Below are 18,870 nucleotides of genomic sequence, written 5' to 3'. Positions count from 1 at the left end.
CTCAAAGTGCTGGGATTACAGGCATGAGCCACAGTGCCCAGCCTTGTTGATTTTGGTTTTTTCATTGATTTTTCCATTTCTTGATTTCTATTTTAGTTTTTTTTTTTTTTTCTTCTGCTTACTTTGAATTTAATTTGGTTTTCATTTTTTGGTTTCCCAAGATGGAAGCTTACTGATTGATTTTAGATTTTTCTTTTTTAGGCATTATAAATTTACCAATGATCACTGCTTTTCCTGCATCCCGAAATTATAAGTTGTTTTCATTTAGTTAAAATATTTTAATTTATCTTGATTTCTTCTTTGATCTCATGTGTTATTTAGAAATGTTTAATATCCATGTATTAGGGATTTTTCAACTACCTTTCTGGAATTGATTTCTAGTTTATTTCCATTATGGTGTATGAACAGACATTGTATGATTTCATTTTGTTATGGTGTGTTTTATACTTCAGAATGTGGTTTCTCAGTGAATGTTCCATGTGAACTTAAGAATGTATATTTTGCTATTGTTGGATGAAGTAGTTTAAACATGTCCATTATATTAAATTGATTTATGGTATTGTTGCATTCACATATATCATTTCTGATTTTCTGCTTGTTAGATTGAGGGGTGTTGAAGCCTTCAACTATAATAGTGGATTCATCTCTTTCTTTTTGTAGTTCTATCAGTTTCTGCCTCACATACTTTGATGCTATGCTGTTAGGTGCATTTACATTAAACGTTATTTCTTCTTGGACCAGGCATAGTGGCTCATGCCTGTAATCCCAGCAGGCGAGGTGGGAGGATTGCTTGTGCCCAGAAATTTGAGACCAGTCTTGGGAAAATGAACATGGCAAAACCCTGCCTCTACAAAAAAAATTTAAAAATTAGCTGAGCATGGTGGGGTATACCTGTAGTTCCAGCTACTTATAAGGCTGAGGCAGAAGGATAGCCTTAAACCAAGGAGTTCAAGGCTGCATTGAGCTATGATCACACCAGTATATTATCGCCTAGGTGACAGCAAGACCCTGTCTCTAAAAATAAATCAGAAAAAAAAAAATTTTCTTTAAGGTTCTTATTTTACCTTCACTTATTTCTTCTCCAGTGCTTTTCCTTTCTATATGTAGATCTGATAATGTTTCTTGCAAGGCAGGTGTATGAGCAACAAATTCACTCAATTTTTATCTATCTGATAAAGTATTTTTCTCCTTCCGTTTTTTTCATTTGTTTTCTTTTTTGTTTTTGAGACAGAGTCTTGCTCTTGTTGCCTAGTCTGGAGTGGAATGGCAAGATCTCGGCTCACTGCAACCTCTGCCTCCCAGGTTCAAGAGATTCTCCTGCCACAACCTCCCGAGTAGCTGAGATTACAGGCAGCTGCCACCATGCCTGGCTAATTTTTTTGTATTTTTAGTAGAGATGGTGTTTCACCATGTTTGCCAGGCTGGTCTGGAACTCCTGACCTCAGGTGATCCACCCCCCTCGGCCTCTAAAGTGCTGAGATTACAGGTGTGAGCCACCATGCCCTGCCTTTCCTTCAGTTTTGAAGGATAGTTTTACAGGATGCAGAATTGTAGGTTAGTGGTTCTTTCTATGCTTTAAATATTTCACTTCACTATATACTTGTGCGGTTTCTGAGAAGTTGGAGTTGGATATGTAATATTTTTTTTTTTTGAGACAGGTCTGTCTCTTGCCCAGGCTGCAATTCAGTGGCATGGTCTCAGCTCACTGCACCCTCCACCTCCTGGGCTCAAGCAATCCTCTCACCTCAGCCTCTCAAGTTGCTGGAACTATAGTTAGATACCACCATGCCCAACTAATTTTTGTATTTTTTGTAGAGACAGTTTCACTGTGTTGTCCAAGCTGGTTTTGAGTTCCAAGGAAGTCTGGAGTTAATAGGTATGAATCACCGTGTCTGGCCAGGTTCTTTTTTTTTTATCTTTGATTTCCTGAAGTTTGAAAATGATATGCCTAGATGTGTGTAGTTTTTCTGACATTAACTCTGGAAAATTCTCAGTCATAATTGTTTCAAATATTTTTCCTGTTTCTTTTTCTTGTTCTCCTCTGCTATTCCCGTTATGTGTATGTTACACTTTGGTTTGTCGCACAGTTTCTGGATACTCTTATTTTGAGGTGGAGTTTTTTCTTTTGGGGTTTTGTGGTCTTCTTTTGTCTTTGCTTTTCAGTTTTGGAGATTTTTACTGAGATATCAAACTCAGATATTCCTTCCTCATTCATGTTCAGTTACCAATAAGCCCATCAAAGGCGTTCTCATTTCTGCTAGATTGGTTTTGTTCTCTAGCATTTCTTCTTGGTTCTTTTTTAGAATTTCCATCTCTCTTATTACATTCCCATCCGTTCTTCTTACATGCTGTCTACTTCATCCATTAGAGCCATTAGCAATTAATCATGTTTTACATTCCCAGTCTGTTCCTTATAACACCTCTGCTACCTCTGAGTCTGATGCTTGCTCTAAAAAACTGTGTTTTTTGCCTTTTGGTACAGCTTGTAATTTTTCGGGAAAGGTGGACACGATATACAGGAACCACATGAAATGTATCTTTAGTAATGTGGAGATCAGGTGCAGGGTGGGGAAGCATTCTGTCACCCTATGATTAGGTTTTCAGTCTTTTTGTGAGCCTCTGCCTCGGGATCATGAATTTGACTAGTGCTTCTCAGTCATAGTCCCATAGGTGGGTCAGGATGGCTCAAAGGAGCTGAAGCTGGGCTTTTCTCTTCTTTCAGATCAGTTAGGCTCTGATAAAACCCCAGCAGGTTAGGCTCTAATTAGTTTCTTTTGAGGGAAGAATGTTCTGACATGTTTAAATGGTTCCTTTTGCACCCTCCTCCAACCCAGGGGATTATTCTGATTGTCACTATGAGGAAGTTGTAGAGGTCCAGGAGGTAAAACTCACAATGGCATCACTTTCCCCAGATACCCTTCACCGAGTCCCCATGGAGTTTTCTGAGACTTGTCCACATTGAGCCTTTAGCAGTTCACTTAGTTACATTTGAAGTTTGCCTACCCTGCACTGGTTCTGCAGAGATTTCACCTCCTGAGCATCTGCTCTGATAAATGGTGATTCTCTGTATTCCCTTGCCTGTCTCTCCTATGTGGGGGGACAGTGGTTTACCCTGTGACCTTGCTTCTACAGATCTAAGAAGATCTGTTGATTTTTCAGTTTGCTTAGCCTTTTACTTGTTAGGATGGAGTGGTGACTTCTAAGTTTTTTGCATGCCAGATTAGAACCAGGAAGTCTGATTTCTAGTTTAAAACTAGAGTGTATTTACAACTCAGATTGTAATTTTGTAGAAAGAAGTGCCAGAAAGAATAAACTAGAAAACTGCATATTAAATAAAAAACAAATTACGTTTCTAAAAATACTGAAATACAGGAGCTTCTATAATTGCTTACTTCCAGCATTATGAATTGAGCACTGGTGGAGCATAAGTTACACCATCCAGCTGTAATTCTTCATGCAGTTTTCTCTCTCACCTTTTAGAGGTATGAAAACTAAATCCTGACTCACTGGGATAAAGGACAGTAGGGAAAAGACTGGGCCTCTTTCCATTGTGTTGGAGAAGTTCGTATTCAGATCTAGTAAGAGCTGAAGTGCCTGTTGGATTGTACATTTGTTTGAGGTTGGCAAGCACTACTGCTTTAGCACCGTACAAAAGGCTGCCCTGGCATCTCCAGTCCTCGTTTGTAGGGAGGCTATGAATATAGGAAGTTTTGCAGTCAAGACATTATTCTGGCCAGGCACGGTGGCTCACACCTGTAATTCCTACACTTTGGGAGGCCGAGGCAGGTGGATCACCTGAGGTCAGGAGTTGACCAGCCTGGCCAACATGATGAAGCCCCATCTCTACTAAAAATACAAAAAATTAACCAGGCGTGGTGGTGGGCGCCTGTAATCCCAGCTACTCAGGAGGCTGAGGCAGGAGAATCACTTGAACCCAGGAGGTGGAGGTTGCAGTGAGCTGAGATTGCGCCATTGCACTCCAGCCAGGGCAACAAGAGTGAAACTCCGTCTCAAAAGCAAAAACAGGCCAGGTGCGGTGGCTCACGCCTGTAATCCCAGCACTTTGGGAGGCCAAGGTGGGCGGATCACAGGGTCAGGAGTTGGAGACCAGCCTGACCAACATGGTAAAACCCTGTCTCTACTAAAAATACAAAAAGTAGCTGGGTGTGGTGGGTGCGCCTATAATCCCAGCTACTGGGGAAGCTGAGGCAGGAGAATTGCTTGAACCTGGGAGGCAGAGATTGCAGTGAGCTAAGATCACGCCACTGCACTCGAGCCTGGGAAAAAGAGCGAGATTCCGTTTGAAAAAAAAAACAAAGACATCATTCTGCCTGCAGTTTGACTGGTTTGGTTTGCAGTCCTGCTGTATTGTATCTGCCATGGTATGTAAGGTAATGACACTTGTGTAAACCTGGAAACAACTTTAGAGGTCAGTTGTATTCTGCCTAATTTTGTTGATTGAGAAAGGTATTTCAGATTAAAGAATGTTGCTCAAGGTTGCACAGCTAGTAACTAAAAAGGCTGGGAATTACATCTTGGTCTGACGCCACAGGTGATGATTTGGTACAGTGCCTCTCTTAAGAGAATTTTTTTATAGTGGAGCAGTTATGTAAATGTGTTGTTGTATACCTACAAGGCTGATACTACTGACCCCCAATATCGGTGAGATATGTCACTAAAGGGGTTTTCCTCATAGAGATGAGGGGTATGTAGTGAACTGTCCTCTTCCTCTTTTCTGGTTCTAATGATAGCCAACCCATTTGAAAGACACCAGTAGGCGTCTTTGCCTCAGGACTAGGTTGTATGAAGTATATGAACAGTGAAGTTTGTGCATCTGACTATACCCACATTTATAAATGCATTGATACAACAGTGTGAAGTTACTGGTGTAGGGACTGCTAGTGATCACAACTGTGCTTGAAGTAGATCCATTTCTGCAGTGGTGTTAGTGAATATACGGAGGCAACAGAAGAGGGAAGATTCATGTGTGTTCCGCTTTCCAGCTAAGCTATCACCTCAGCTCATCTTATGTTACTCAGAAGGCGGACCGGATCAGACCTGTGGTGGGTTGGTGACCATTCCAGTCTCGTTTCAGATGCTTTATATTTTCATCCTATTGACATTAAACACAAATACCTGTTCATTAACTCATTTGTTCATTGATAACCATTTCTCAGTGTTCTGGATCCGATAGATGTTTTGTTTTTTTATCCAAATTGATAATAAGCTGATGTGATATTCTAGTTTGAGGAAAGTATATGTTACGCATAACCTTAAAACATTCATTAAGTTATGCTTTCGGCTGGGCATGGGTGGTGGCTTGTGCCTGTAATCCCAGCACTTTGGAAGGCTGAGGCGGGCAGATCATCTGAGGTCAGGAGTTTGAGACCAGCCTTACCAGCATGGAGAAACCCCATCTCTACTAAAAATACAAAATTAGCCGGGCATGGTGGCATATGCCTGTGATTCTGCTCCTCTGGGAGCTGATGCAGGAGAATCATTTGAACCCGGGAGGTGGAGGTTGTGGTGAGCCGAGATAGTGACATTGCACTCCAGCCTGGACAACAAGAGCAAAACTGTCTCAAAAAAAAAAGAAAATGTTATGCTTTCAAGTTCCCCCAAAAGAAGTCCTGGTAATTATAATGTAGTTTACACACCTAGTTTCAGCTACTCAGAAGGCAGAGGCAGGAAGATTGCTTGAGCCCAGGAGTTTTGAGACCAGACTGGGCAACATAGCAAGACCTTGTCTCTAAAATATTGTTTTTTTATTTTTAAATTATAATTTGTAAGGAAATTAGCCATTAATACATTTTTTAAAAACCATAAGTGCTTTTTCCCTTCCCTGAGCTACATTGTGTCTTTTGTTTTTCCTTTTTAATCCATAGCTTCTCTGTACTAGATTGACTAATTGGGGTTAAATAAGACACCTCAGTCATTTCTGTGGTAATTTTGCTAATGAGACTCATAGATAAGCAATGAATCTGTGGCAGCTGCTAGGGCTGTCATCACTAATTTGTGATCTTTTTGGACTAAGGACTGCTTGCCAAGTGCTTCAGTTTAGAAAGTCCAGGCAATGGGCTGAGTATGGTGGCTTATGCCTATAATCTCAGCACTTTGAGAGGACAAGGCAGATGGGTTGTTTGAGATCCAGAGTTCAAGACCAGCCTAGCCAACACGGTGAGATCCTGTCTCTACTAAAAATAGAAAAATTGGCCAGGCATGGTGGTGTGCGCCTGTAGTCCCAGCTACTTAGGAGGCTGAGGCAGGAGAATTGCTTGAACTCGGGAAATGTAGGTTGCAGTGAACCGAGATCCTGTTCCTGCACTTCAGCCTGGGCAACAGAGTGAGACTCTGTCTCAAAAAGAAAAAAGGAAGTCCAGGCACTAAAAACAGTCTGTAATCCTGGCACTTTGGCAGGCCAGTGTGGGTGGATCACCTGAGGTCAGGAGTTCGAGACTAGCCTGGCCAACATGACAAAACCCCGTCTGTAGTAAAAATAGAAAAAATTAGCCGAGTATGGTAGTGGCACCTGTAATCCTAGCACAGCTACTTGGAAGGCTGAGGTAGGAGAATCGCTGGAACCCAGGAGGCAGAGGTTGCAGTGAGCCAGGATCATGCCATTGCACTCCAGTCTGGGCAACAGAGTGAGACACCATCTCAATTAAAAAAAGAAAACTGCTCTGGAACACTTGTGGTGAGTTGAGCTTAGGAATCTTTTTTTTTTTTTTTTTTTTGCTTCCTTGTTTAAGGTAGTGATTCATTTCTGTAAAAAGATATCCTAATATAATTTAAATTTCCTCTAAGTCTTATGTAAGCATTAATAATATTAGTAGTATGTTTGAGTTGTATGTCCTTTCACTTCCGTTTTAATGAAATTGTGACATGGATATGAAATTACTTAGAAAAGCATAGTGGTAAGGATCTAGCATTCTGGTTAATATAAAAGAAATAAATTATTGGGTATAGGATTTGATAATCATTGATCAGCTGACAGTGATTGACATTGTTTTAGGTTTTTTTTCTTTATAGTGCCATGCTAGCAAGAGAAGCTTAATCATTTTTCGAGTTGTAAACTAAAATGCATTCATTTAGGATTAAGTTCTTATTCATATCTTCTCTTTCTGAAGGTGCACTTACAGAGTGCTACGATGAACTGGGGAACAGATACCAGCTTCCAGTCTATTGCTTGGCACCGCCAATCAACATGATAGAGGAAAAGAGTGACATAGAGACTCTGGATATTCCTGAGCCACCACCCAATTCTGGATATGAATGTCAGCTTCGTTTGCGCCTTTCCACAGGCAAAGACCTCAAACTTGTAGTTCGCAGCACAGACACGGTATTCCACATGAAGAGACGGTTGCATGCAGCAGAGGGAGTGGAACCAGGTAGTCAGCGGTGGTTCTTTTCTGGCAGACCTCTCACCGACAAAATGAAGTTCGAAGAGCTGAAGATCCCAAAGGACTACGTTGTACAGGTGATAGTGAGCCAACCTGTGCAAAACCCAACACCAGTGGAGAACTGAACTGAGCCTGCTGGCTGGCTCCCACATCCCTCTGCGCCCTTTTATTGTTGTTGTTATGTCCTACTCTATGGCGTGAAATTTATTTCACTGCTCTAAATTCCTTCCCTATGAATGGATTTAGTTCTGAGGAATTACCAGTGAAAAATTCCATCTGTGATGGAGACCAACAAAAATAATAAAACACAAAGAGCCAGGCTTTGAGACTCATGTAATTACAATTTCTAATTTGAAGGGCAGTTAAGAAATAGATAACCATTTATTTTAAAACAACACCTATGTAATGGTTGTATTTAAATGACTTGGACTGTAAATGAAACATTGCATCCATGAAGGACAGCACCAAGCACCTTTTTGAATACAGAATTTTTTTAGAAGAATATATCAAATTATATAATTTCCAGAAACCATAAATAATAGATATAAAACTTAAGCTTTTTTTTTTTCTAATGGAAACTGAAAAGAGAAGTATTTGAGGTTGCTTGTATTCTGGTTTTTTTATTGTTAGCTCGATTAATATTCAGCCATAAGTGAGTAGACTGGCAAATTGTGCTTTAGTGTTGCTTTCCTCATCCGCACGTGTCGAGCTCCTTATTTACATTCACGCTAAATTTTGGTGCCTTCTAGCACGTTAGTGGCAGGCACCCTTCTGGAACACTAGGCAATAATTTAGTCAATACAGTCAGGTCTCTGATTTTCAACAGATACTCAGTTGAAAAGTCACTGTCATCTTGCTGCATAAGTATTTTGAAAGGTCTATATATTGAAACTGTTTTTATATCCAGGCTCAGAAGGTCACTGCTATATTGTACCTTCATTGATCTATCTATCCTGCTTGGAACTTTTCATAGCAAACTATAACCCCCAAATGCATGGTTCCTGGGCCAGGAAACACCAGAATCAAGTAAGCTGTTCCCACTACAAGTTAATAAAGTCATTGGTCTCCTCCACTTTGCAGGGAGGAGTGTAAGGAAAGCATATTCTATCTGTGCCTGGGAGAACTGTGCCTATTTTCAATCTTTTAGAGGAAATTTCAACTCAAAATTTGTAAGTGTGAACGTTTTACTGGTGTCACATAAACATTAGCAGTGAGACCAAATAATGGAACATTGCTTTATACCTTAGTGCTTTCCAGTTCTCTTGTTACCTCTAGTCATGGTAGATGACAATTTTCCTCCCTCATCTTTTGTAGCAAAGAGGTAAATTATAAGAACCTTTTGCAAGTCAGGATTAGGGGACTGAAAAATCCAGTGAGATAATCTGATTCTTCTATGCTATGACTGGAGTAAACCTGCCAAGAATTAAGTTTAATTTGGAGCCTTTTAAAAGTTGGTTTCATAAGTGAGAAGGGCTAACGTGTGACCAATGTACCCCTGAGAATCCGCGAGATGAAAAAGTACAGGCAAGAAGGCACTTAACGCTGTTCTCAGTTGGAAAATATCAGCCCTCCACACCTGTTTGGATGTGAAGTGCATTATTAATTTTAATGACAAAAATGAAACTGCTAATTAGTTTAAATGTAACATTTAAATGGTGTTACATTTCCTATAGCCCGATTAAATATATCTGTAATTGTAAGTTATCATGTTTCTGAGAGCTTTAACTACTACCCTGTTTTTATGCAATCACTTTAAAGATTGTGGCTATATCTAATTTAAATTTGCTGATGATTGAATCTAAATTCAAGTGAAGACCACAGCATTAATCCCAAAGGAGAACTTTTTGTGTGTTTAGAGGTGGAGATATTAGGGTATTTCAGTATATCGCTCCTGTCATCAGAGTTTTTGTTCATTTGTGTGCCACATCAAATAGTAGCACTTCTCAAAAGTTTGTCAACTGGCAAAGAAAAAGTGTTTAAAACTATTTTTTCTTAAGGAAAATTTGTGATGTCATCAATATCTATGATGTCGATTGGTAAAAGGTCTTTTTTTGTTGAGGATTTGAGCTCTCTTTAAGAGTTTATTTTATTTTAAAGGAACATGTACTTTGAATAACAATTCTCTGGGCATGTTTAACTAACCTAGGTGGGAAAACCATGGTGCTGTTTAATTGTAAATAGATTGATATAAGATTGGACCAGTACTCGATGTGTATAATTTTAGTATGTAGGGTTTATGTGCTTTTTTAAAAAAAAATTCAATTTTTCTCTGTCTTTGCCTTTATTATTGGTTTTTAATTGTTTATACTCTCTATATAAGGGTAATTGCCTCATTCTAAGTGAGAAGTATGAAGGTTTTTCCTTTTTTAAAAAAAAAACCTCTGCTAAATAAATAACAGGTTTATTATCACCAAACTTAGGCTCTGCTATGCCAAGTCCAACATGGTCATCTCTAAATGTGCTTCATCTTCTGCATTGAAATCTTGATCTAAAATAGGTCATTGTTTTTGCTTTTGTTTTTTGTTTTCTTTTTTAAGAATCATGCTGGCTGGGTGCTGTGACTCATGTCTGTAATTTCAGCACGTTAGGAGGCCAAGACGGGAGGATCACTTGGTTCAAGAGCCAGCCTGGGCAATGTAGGGGAGACCCCATCTCTACTAAAAATTTAAAAACTGGCCAGACATGATGGCACACTCCTGAAGTCCCAGCTACTTAGGCTGAGTTTGGAGGATCACTTGAGCTGGGATGTCAAGACTACAGTGAGCCATAATCGTGCCATTGCCCTCCAACCCGGAGACTTTTATGTAAAGTAGGTGATACTTCATAATTTTATGAAATAGGGGATACATACCCATGGAAAAAGAATCCAAACATACCAAGATGAAAGAGTCTTTCACTCCTATCATTCTTCTGTTTCTCCTCCCCAGAGGTAACAACTTTGACCATTTTCTGGGTATCTTTAAACTTGAGCATGCATCAGAATCACCTGGAAGCTTATTAAAACAGATTGCTAGACCCTTCCCTCAGATGTTCTGAATCATTAGGTCTGGGTGTTGCCCTGTCATCTGCATGCTTAAAAGTTCCTGGGTCATGCTGCTTCTGCTGATCTGAGAGGTGCACTCTGAGAACCACTCTTCTAGCGTATGTGGCTGTATTCACTCCACCTCATTTTTTTCCATAAATATATATACTTTTTTTTTTCTAAAATGGTAAATCCCAGAGATGATTCCGCATACATCGATCTAGGTCTGCATATGCGGATCTAGGTTTTCACAGGTGCAGTGGCCCTCTGTTGTCTGGGCATGCCACAGTTACATCAGTCTCTTTATTCCGGTCGGTTTTGCTGTTTCTAGTCTTTTGCTACTGCAAACCATGCTGGGATGAGTTTCCTTTTATATAGTTAACATCTTTGTGTCTGTATACATAGATGTAGGAATTGCAATCTATAGATTTATGTGACTTGTCCTCCAAAGTGATTTTACCAATTAATCCTTATACTACAGCAGTATGACTGCTTTTATTTCCCTACACCCTGACCACCTTTCTGATCTTTGACAATCTGATAGGTAAAAACTTTGTCCTATGGTTTTTGCCCTGTGTTTTCCTTGTGAGTGAAGTTTAACATTATACTATAGTTTAAGGCCTTTTTTTTTTCTGTGAATTTTCTGTTTGCCCATATTCCTATTGCTTTTTTGTCTTTACTCTCAAGACTTGTACATACCTGTTCTATATTAAGGAAATTAGTTCTTTTCTATCATGTGTTGTCATTTCTTTTGTTTTTGTGGAATTTGCCATGTGCAAATTTTAAGTTTTTCATGGTCAGATCTGTCAGTCTCTTACTCTATAGCTTCTGGGTTTTCTTCTTAACCTCAAAAGGTCTTCCCCAATCTGCAATTACAAAAATGTTTCTCTTATGTGTTTCCTTTTTGGTTTCATTGTTATATGGAGTTTATTTTGGTGAAAGAAGTAGGGTAGCACTTCAGATTTATTTTTCTGAATAGCTACCCCACTTTTCCTGATATTACTTATTGAATGACATATCTTTTCCTCATTAATGTGAAAAACAAATCCTTATTTTATGACAAGTTTTAAGACACTATAGCTTTTTTAATGGTCTTATTCATTGGACAAATTAGCAGATATACATTGTGTCTACCTCCAACTCCCCAATACTGTGATTGAGTGTTTTCACTTACAAGAGGAAAGAATGAAGCTGATAATCTCCCTTGATATAGCCAATCTTCTGTGATTTCTGTTTGGGTCTCTGGTGATGCCTCTGATCCTTCTGGTTCTGTAGGCTGCTCAGGTGGGTGGGTAACTGTCCTACTCAGCAGATGTCAGCACAGTTCATTTGCCGTTTTCTAATCATTGTCTTTGGCGTGAGGCTTAAGATGATGGTAAGACATGAACTCTAAGGACCAATGGAAGATACTGGTTTGGTGCAAAGGTAATTGGAGTTTTTGCCATTGCCATTAAAAGCAGCCTAATAAATGATCTCACTTTATTTATAGTTAGCTTCTTCCAAATGTCTTCCCTCTTTGTAGTGGATATAGATTGTGGAGGAGCCAGTCTGGGCCTAGGCTGAAACTGTAGCCTGGTAAGCCCTCCCTCCCATCAGGCCTGCATTCCTCTACCTCTGCAGGTGCTGCTCTCTCCCCAGGGCTCAGGCCACCTGATAACACCTGGTTGACCAAAAGTTTTTTTTTTTTTTTTTTTTTTGGTTCTTGCAAAACACCTCAAATTTTACTCATGGTACAAAAGTATTTAGTAAGTGACAGATCAGCACAGGAAAACACAGAGCTTAGAGCTTTTCCTTTAATACCAGAATGGCCAAGTGAAAAGTCAGTACAGATTCTTATTTTTACTATTAAAAAAAGTCAAAGGGACACACTGGGATTGGACTACTACGTTTTTTTCTTTCTAGAGATGACACACATGTTTTCTGATAAGTAATCTAACACACACTGCACTACACCAAAGCAGACAAACAGCCAGTAAAGCTGTGTTCTACATGCTACTCATGCTGGGCTGGACAGTGGAACACCATCTTGGCAGGAGAGATTTTGACAGGAAAAAACTGCAGTCCCTACCTAACCCAGACAACCTAACAAACTGGTTTACACAGAAGGTTTTTCAGCAAACATGCAAGCACACTAACATGCTGTAAGAATCTGCGTTAGTCTATTTCTAGCACACAGCATACATTCATCGGTGCCCAGTAACACAGGAACGAACGTGAATGTAGAAAGCATTTTTGCCTTCACAGCACTAACACCTAAAAAGCTCACAGCATATAATACTTTGATCTTTTACGTGGATAATCATGGAAGTTCCAAGATCACATCCACTAGGTTAGCCTGAGTATTCATCTATAAAAATATTTTTTTTTCAAAAATAATGCTTAAAAGAGACTTCTAGAAACAGTGGGGACTAAATCAGAACCAGAAGACAGTGACACTATGACTGGAAATGTTAGGACTAGGGGTGGCTTTTCAAGCGGAGCTTTTATGCAGAGGACCTCTCTTTCTGTTGGTTCCTACAGCTGAGAAAAGCTGTGATCACAGGAGATCCCGAAATCTCGAGATGAGCTAGAGTAACACCCTAGATAAACATCAGGAACTCCACTGAGGCTGCAGTACTGAAACCATGACCCATGTGAAAAAGGGGTGCAAGTGCACAGAAAGATTCATGCAGAGCCTGCTGGGACAGCGGGTGGTGACGGCAGGTTAGTCCACACTCACACACCAGCAAGTGTGCTGGGGGAAGGGCCCCCCCAGGTGGAGTGCCTGACTCAGAAGCTCCTGAGAGAGGTGTCTACTTGAGGAGAAGAGGAATACTATGGTAAATGAATACAAGGTGTTTCAGGAGAAACAGGTCCAGGAGGGGTTAGGTCATTTTGATTTTGACCTATCAATACTTAACATACACAAAGAGTTACATAACAGAGTCAGTCTTTTTAAGATGTATTCTGTCATCATCAGCTGAGCCTATTGGGCCAGTGACATCCAGAATGATCCCATTCATTGGCTGGAGGCAGGACCTAGTGCCGCAGATTGTTCGGGGAAGCTGGCACAGATGATGATTTGCACAACGACGTCACCACTAAGCCACTGCTTAAATCCAGTCCTCGGCCTGCTTTTTCTGCTCTGTAGTCCAAAAACATTTCTTTAAAAGCCAGAAAATCTGTAAAGGTGAGCAGCATGTCGAATATGTCACCAGCCACTTCATCTCTATGATGCTGTAATGTTACGGTGAAAGCTGCCATGTTGAATCCAGGAATCCGCTCCAGCAGCTGTTCTTCAACATATTTTTCTACCAGAGAAATGTATTCATTAAAAATAGGAGTGTAGGTGAGTTTATTCTCCTCTGTGTCTTCAAACTCCAGGTAGTACTTGTCCATGAAATTTCTCTGTAGTAACTGGAACTTGTCATCCATGATAATGTCCTCTAAATATCCAACCACGGCATCAAATTCTGCATCAGAGGCAGAGGAGAAAGACAGCGCAAAGCTCTCTTCTAAGGCGTCCATCGTCGCCGCCCCGCGTAAGCTCCTACCCCGCCCGCGGCCCACCCACACGCAGGGCGCGGCCGCTGGCCGGGTTAAGGCCTAGCAACCAAGGCCGCGGCCGCTCACTGCCTAGTCGGGTCAGCGCCTGCGCGCCAGGCCCAACCCTGGGTACCCGGCTGCTGCCACCCGCCAGCACGGCCTCTAGGCTCCGCCGGACGCTCTGCACTCGACCAAAAGTTTTAATGCAACTATGACATAGTAGTAATACAGAATGTTGGTACCATTCAAAAACATGCCTAAATGTACACTGTCTAGTAAACTCTACCCTTAAAAGCATAATCTGATGGGTTAATTCACTGTGAAAATAGTGAAACTTAAGCTGAAGCATCTACACACATACCTACAAACACATTTAAAATAAAATGTAATTGTGAAAAAAGTTCTTAAGTGGACATTAGTAGTTTGATTTTAAATTGTACTACTAAGTCCCAAAAGAATGTCACTTAAGTGATGCATTTGAATTTTTGTTCTGACACAAGTTTCAGTGTGGGCCCTTCAGAGAGATGCTCAGTTTCCTGACACCACGCTAGAAGCATCCAGTTGAGGAAGATGCTCTTAAAAGGAAGAACGTTTTAAAAATCTGATAGTCGGGCCAGACACTGGCTCACGCCTGTAGTCCCAGCACTTTGGGAGGCCGAGGTGGGCAGATCACCTGAGGTCAGGAGTTCAAGACTAGCATGGCCAACATAGGGAAACCGCATCTCTACTAAAAATACAAAAATTAGCCAGGTATGGTGGAGGGCACCTATAATCCCAGCTACTCGGGAGGCTGAGGTGGGAGGAATGGCTTGAACCGGGAGGTAGAGGTGCAGTGAGCCAAGATCACGCCACTGCACTCCAGCCTGGGCAACAAGATGGCAACTCCATCTCAAAAAAAAAAAAAAAAAAATCTGGCCAGGCACAGTGGCTCACACCTGTAATCCCAGCACTTTCTTGGAGGATGCATCGCCTGAGGTCAGGAGTTTGAGACCAACCTGGCTAACATTGTGAAACCCCATCTCTACTAAAAATGCCAAAATTTATCTGGTCATTGTGGCAGGTGCCTGTAATCCCAGCTACTCAGGAAGAAGCTGAGACAGGAGAATCGCTTGAACCCGAGAGGCAGAGGTTACAGTGAGCCGAGATCACACCGTTGCACTTCAGCCTGGGTGACAAGCGAAACTCCATCTCAAAAAAAAATCTGATAGTTGGTTATTTAGCCACCCTAATGGTTTCCAGAGTGGAGGGGAAAACTTTTATAAAATGCTCCTTCCTGAAACTGTAGTCATCTGATGGGGTTTTAAGTTAGCCTAAATCAGTACCTAAATGTACCTATTATCTTTGGCCATCTTTCCTCCGTGCCCCCGTTCAGAAACAATAAAGGGTATAGTATTTTCATTGCTTTAGAGACCATGTCTGAAAAAAACTCATATCCATGGTTACGCTTTTGTTTTGTTCTGTCTTTAATAGCCCAGGCTAGCCTTGAACTCCTGAGCTCAAGTGGTCCACCCACCTTAGCCTCCCAAAGTGGTGGGATTACAGGTGTGAGCCACTACATCTGGCCATGGTTACCCTTTATATATTTCAGGACCCCTCTGGAAGACAGGAGAGAGAAGTCTTTTTGAGACTTCACTGTAATTTCTTCCCCCAGAACCACCCCTAGATCCCAAGGCTGTCTGGTGGCAAAAGCCATCGAGGCTGTCACAAGAGGCAGAAACTTATACCCAAGATGAGCCTAGTGGTGCACTTTGGAGCTATGGCTAATCTCTAGCTGCCATTTTCTGACTAGATAGTGCTCATCTTTCAGTACAGTGGGTAGGTGTAGTAGTGTCCATACTTGCTTGCCAGAGGGTATTTCTCCTCGGAGAATAATTGCAAACTCTTCACCAAATCAAAGGAAAGGAAGAACACTGTTATGAGATGCCTTGCATCTTTTTGTTTTACACAATTCCATGAGATAGATACCATGATCCCTAGATCAAAGGTCGAGTTGGATTTGTTTTTCTTGTACCATTGTGGGGAAGAGAAGTTTTGGCTGCTAAATACATTAGCCACGCTTAGAAGCATGAAATCAAAATCCCATCTCTATTAAATATAGAGAGAGAGAGCAATTATTAGCTGTTACTTACAAGTTTAACTTATGAATGACAGTCTTAGATAAGTAGTATTCTTTTTTTCTTTTTTTTTTTTAAGATGGAGTTTCACCATGATGGCCAGGCTGGTCTTGAACTCCTGACCTCAGGTGATCCACCCACCTCACCCTCCCAAAGTGCTAGGATTACAGGTGAGCCACGGCGCCCGGCCTGATAAACAGTATTCTTGTCTGTTGCACATTGACAACGTGTAATTACATTTTAGTTTTGATACTACTCTGGAACTCAGGGAATTTCTTCAGGCCAGTTATGTAATGTATCCTTAAGAAATCCTTGGTTTCTAGCTGTTTTTCTTTTTTGAGCTGTATTTAATTTCTTTCCTGAGAAATTTATGATAGAGAGAGATGTGGTGATTAATAACATTACACAAAATAGATTTCTGAGCCAGTGAAACCCCAGCTTAAAACTTGAAGAGAATCTGCTGAAACTACAATGAGCTACTTAGATACTGGCTCTAAGCACAGGCACCTAATTGACCTTGAATTTGAATCCCATCCTCCCTCTTGTGAGCTATATGTTCTTGAGTAAGTAAGTAAGGCTCTTTTTTTTTTTTGAAACAGAGTCTTACTCTGTCACCATGGCTGGATGCAGTGGCGCAATCTCAGCTCACTGCAACAACCTTCGCCTCCCAAGTTCAAGCGATTCTCCTGACTCAGCCTCCTGAGTAGCTGGGATTAGAGGCATGCACCACTACGCCTGGCTAATTTCTTTTTTTGCATTTTTGGTAGAGATGGGGTTTCACTATGTTGGTCAGGCTGGTCTCGAAACACCTGACCTTGTGATCCACCCACGTCAGCCTCCCAAAGTGCTGGGATTACAGGCATGAGCCACCACACCTGGCTTGAGTAAGGTTCTTAATCTTTCTAGGCTCAATTTTCTCATTTGTACATTTAGGAGAGTAACACCTAATTCATAGGGCCATAAGGATAAATAAAGTCATATGTCTGAAGAACTACCTAACCTGGCCGGGCATGGTGGCTCACCCCTGTAATCCCATCACTTTAAGAGGCTGAGGGGGAGGATCACCTGAGGTTGGGAGTTCAAGACTAGCCTGACCAACAACCAACATGGAGAAACCCTGTCTCTACTAAGAATACAAAATTAGCCAGGCATGGTGGTGCAGGCCTGTAATCCCAGCTACTCAGGAGGCTGAGGCAGGAGAATCGCTTGAACGTGGGAGGCAGAGGTTGCAGTGGGCCGAGATCGTGCCATTTCACTCCAGCCTGGGCAACAAGAGCAAAACTCCATCTCAAAAAAAAAAAAAAAAAACTACCTAACCCATAGCAAGCACATAATATATGGCAGCTGTCATCAGTAACATTACAGTATAATTGGGTAGAGAGGATTCATAAGTCCTATGTCAAAAAAATCTTTAAATTATTCAAGGCATAAAAAAATTAAAATTATGCAAGGGCATGTGATAATTATTTTACCCAGTTGGGCTTGATGGTTCATGTCTGTAATCCCAGCACTTTAGGAGGCCAAGGTGGGCGGATCATGAGGTCAGGAGTTTGAGACCAGCCTGGCCAATATGGTGAAACCCAGTCTCTACTAAAAATACAAAAATTAGCCCAGTGTGGTGGCACATGCCTATAGTCCCAACTATCAGGTGGCTGAGGCAGGGAGAATCGCTTGAACCTGGGAGGCAGAGGTTGCAGTGAGCCAAGATTGTGCCACTGCATTCCAGCCTTGGTGACAGAGTAAGACTCGGTCTCAAACAATAATAATTATTATTATTTTACCCTAGTAAATTTGGTTCACTTGTTTAAGTGCCTAACTCAGAGTAATTCAGGTGCTAGGAAGAACATAGCCTCCATATCCTTAAATGTCAACTCCTGTGGTTGGAGCACTTCACCATTGGCTAGTTTGAAATCTCTGACACATAGGTGGCCTTAGCCTAAGAAGCAGGAGACTAGAAAGGACTCTGAGACCTCTGAGCTGGGCACGGTGGCTCATGCCTGTAATCCCAGCACTTTGGAAGGCAGAGGCGGGTGGATCACCTGAGATCAGGAATTCCAGACCAGCCTGACCAATGTGGAGAAACCCTGTCTCTACTAAAAATACAAAATTAGCTGGGCGTGGTGGCACATGGCTATAACCCCAGCTACTCGGGAGGCTGAGGCAAGAGAATCGCTTGAACCTGGGAGGTGGAGGTTGTGGTGAGCTCAGATTGTGCCATTGCAGCCCAGCCTTGGTAAAAAGAGCAAAAACTCCATCTCAAAAAAAAAATGATTCTGAGACTTTTGGACCACTAATGACCAGTATCAGGAAAGCTGTACCTTCTTTCAACTCCCTGACTGCAGTATGTTGTGTTAGCAATTAGTTGGGTACAGAGGAATCTATTGATAAGGGTTGATCTGAAAAGCAGCAGCAGAATTGGGACATGTCAACAAAAAGAAAGTGGTTATTCCATATTACATTATTGTAAGTTCTGTGTAAGGTCAAGAGGTTATTAAAATGCAGAACCTGGCTGGATACAGTGCTCACACCTGTAATCCCAGCACTTTGGGAGGCTGAGGTGCATGGATAACTTGAGGTCAGGAGTTTGAGACCAGCCTGGGCAACACGATGAAACCCTGTCTTAACTAAAAATTCAAAAAATTAGCTGGGCATAGGGGTAATCCCAGCTACTCAGGAGGCTGAAGCACGAGGATCACTTGAACCCAGGAGGCAGAGGTTGCAGTGAGTCCAGACCACACTACTGCACTACAGCCTGGGCGATAGAGCGAGACTGTCTCAAAAAAAAAAAAAAAAAAAAGTCGTAAAGATA

General features: G+C 41.3%; 2 protein-coding genes across 3 annotated transcripts in view; one reads left to right on the top strand and one right to left on the bottom strand.

Moving 5' to 3' along the window:
- The window catches only part of UBTD2 (ubiquitin domain containing 2), an 82,954-nt gene extending 73,287 nt beyond the window's left edge, over positions 1–9,667 (top strand). For both annotated transcript variants that reach the window (XM_035290522.3, XM_054251722.2), the window contains exon 3: positions 7,128–9,667. In XM_035290522.3, coding sequence (XP_035146413.1) covers positions 7,128–7,525 — 398 coding nt within the window. In that variant the 3' untranslated portion in view covers positions 7,526–9,667. The remainder of the gene's footprint in view (positions 1–7,127) is intronic.
- A 2,534-nt stretch (positions 9,668–12,201) lies between these two features.
- LOC103790833 (ADP-ribosylation factor-like protein 2-binding protein) lies at positions 12,202–14,136 on the bottom strand. The gene has a single exon (XM_008990843.5). The coding sequence runs from the start codon at positions 13,927–13,929 to the stop codon at positions 13,441–13,443; it is 489 nt and encodes a 162-aa protein (XP_008989091.2). The 5' UTR covers positions 13,930–14,136; the 3' UTR covers positions 12,202–13,440.
- Between the last annotated feature and the right edge of the window lie 4,734 nt (positions 14,137–18,870).

This window comes from Callithrix jacchus, chromosome 2 (genome assembly GCF_049354715.1).
Source record: "Callithrix jacchus isolate 240 chromosome 2, calJac240_pri, whole genome shotgun sequence".
Lineage (NCBI taxonomy): Eukaryota > Metazoa > Chordata > Mammalia > Primates > Cebidae > Callithrix > Callithrix jacchus.
This window is presented reverse-complemented; position numbering and strand designations above follow the sequence as displayed.

Excerpts from the sequence above, each read along its gene's own strand:
- LOC103790833 (XM_008990843.5), bottom strand. The coding sequence starts at position 13,929 with ATGGACGCCTTAGAAGAGAGCTTTGCGCTGTCTTTCTCCTCTGCCTCT.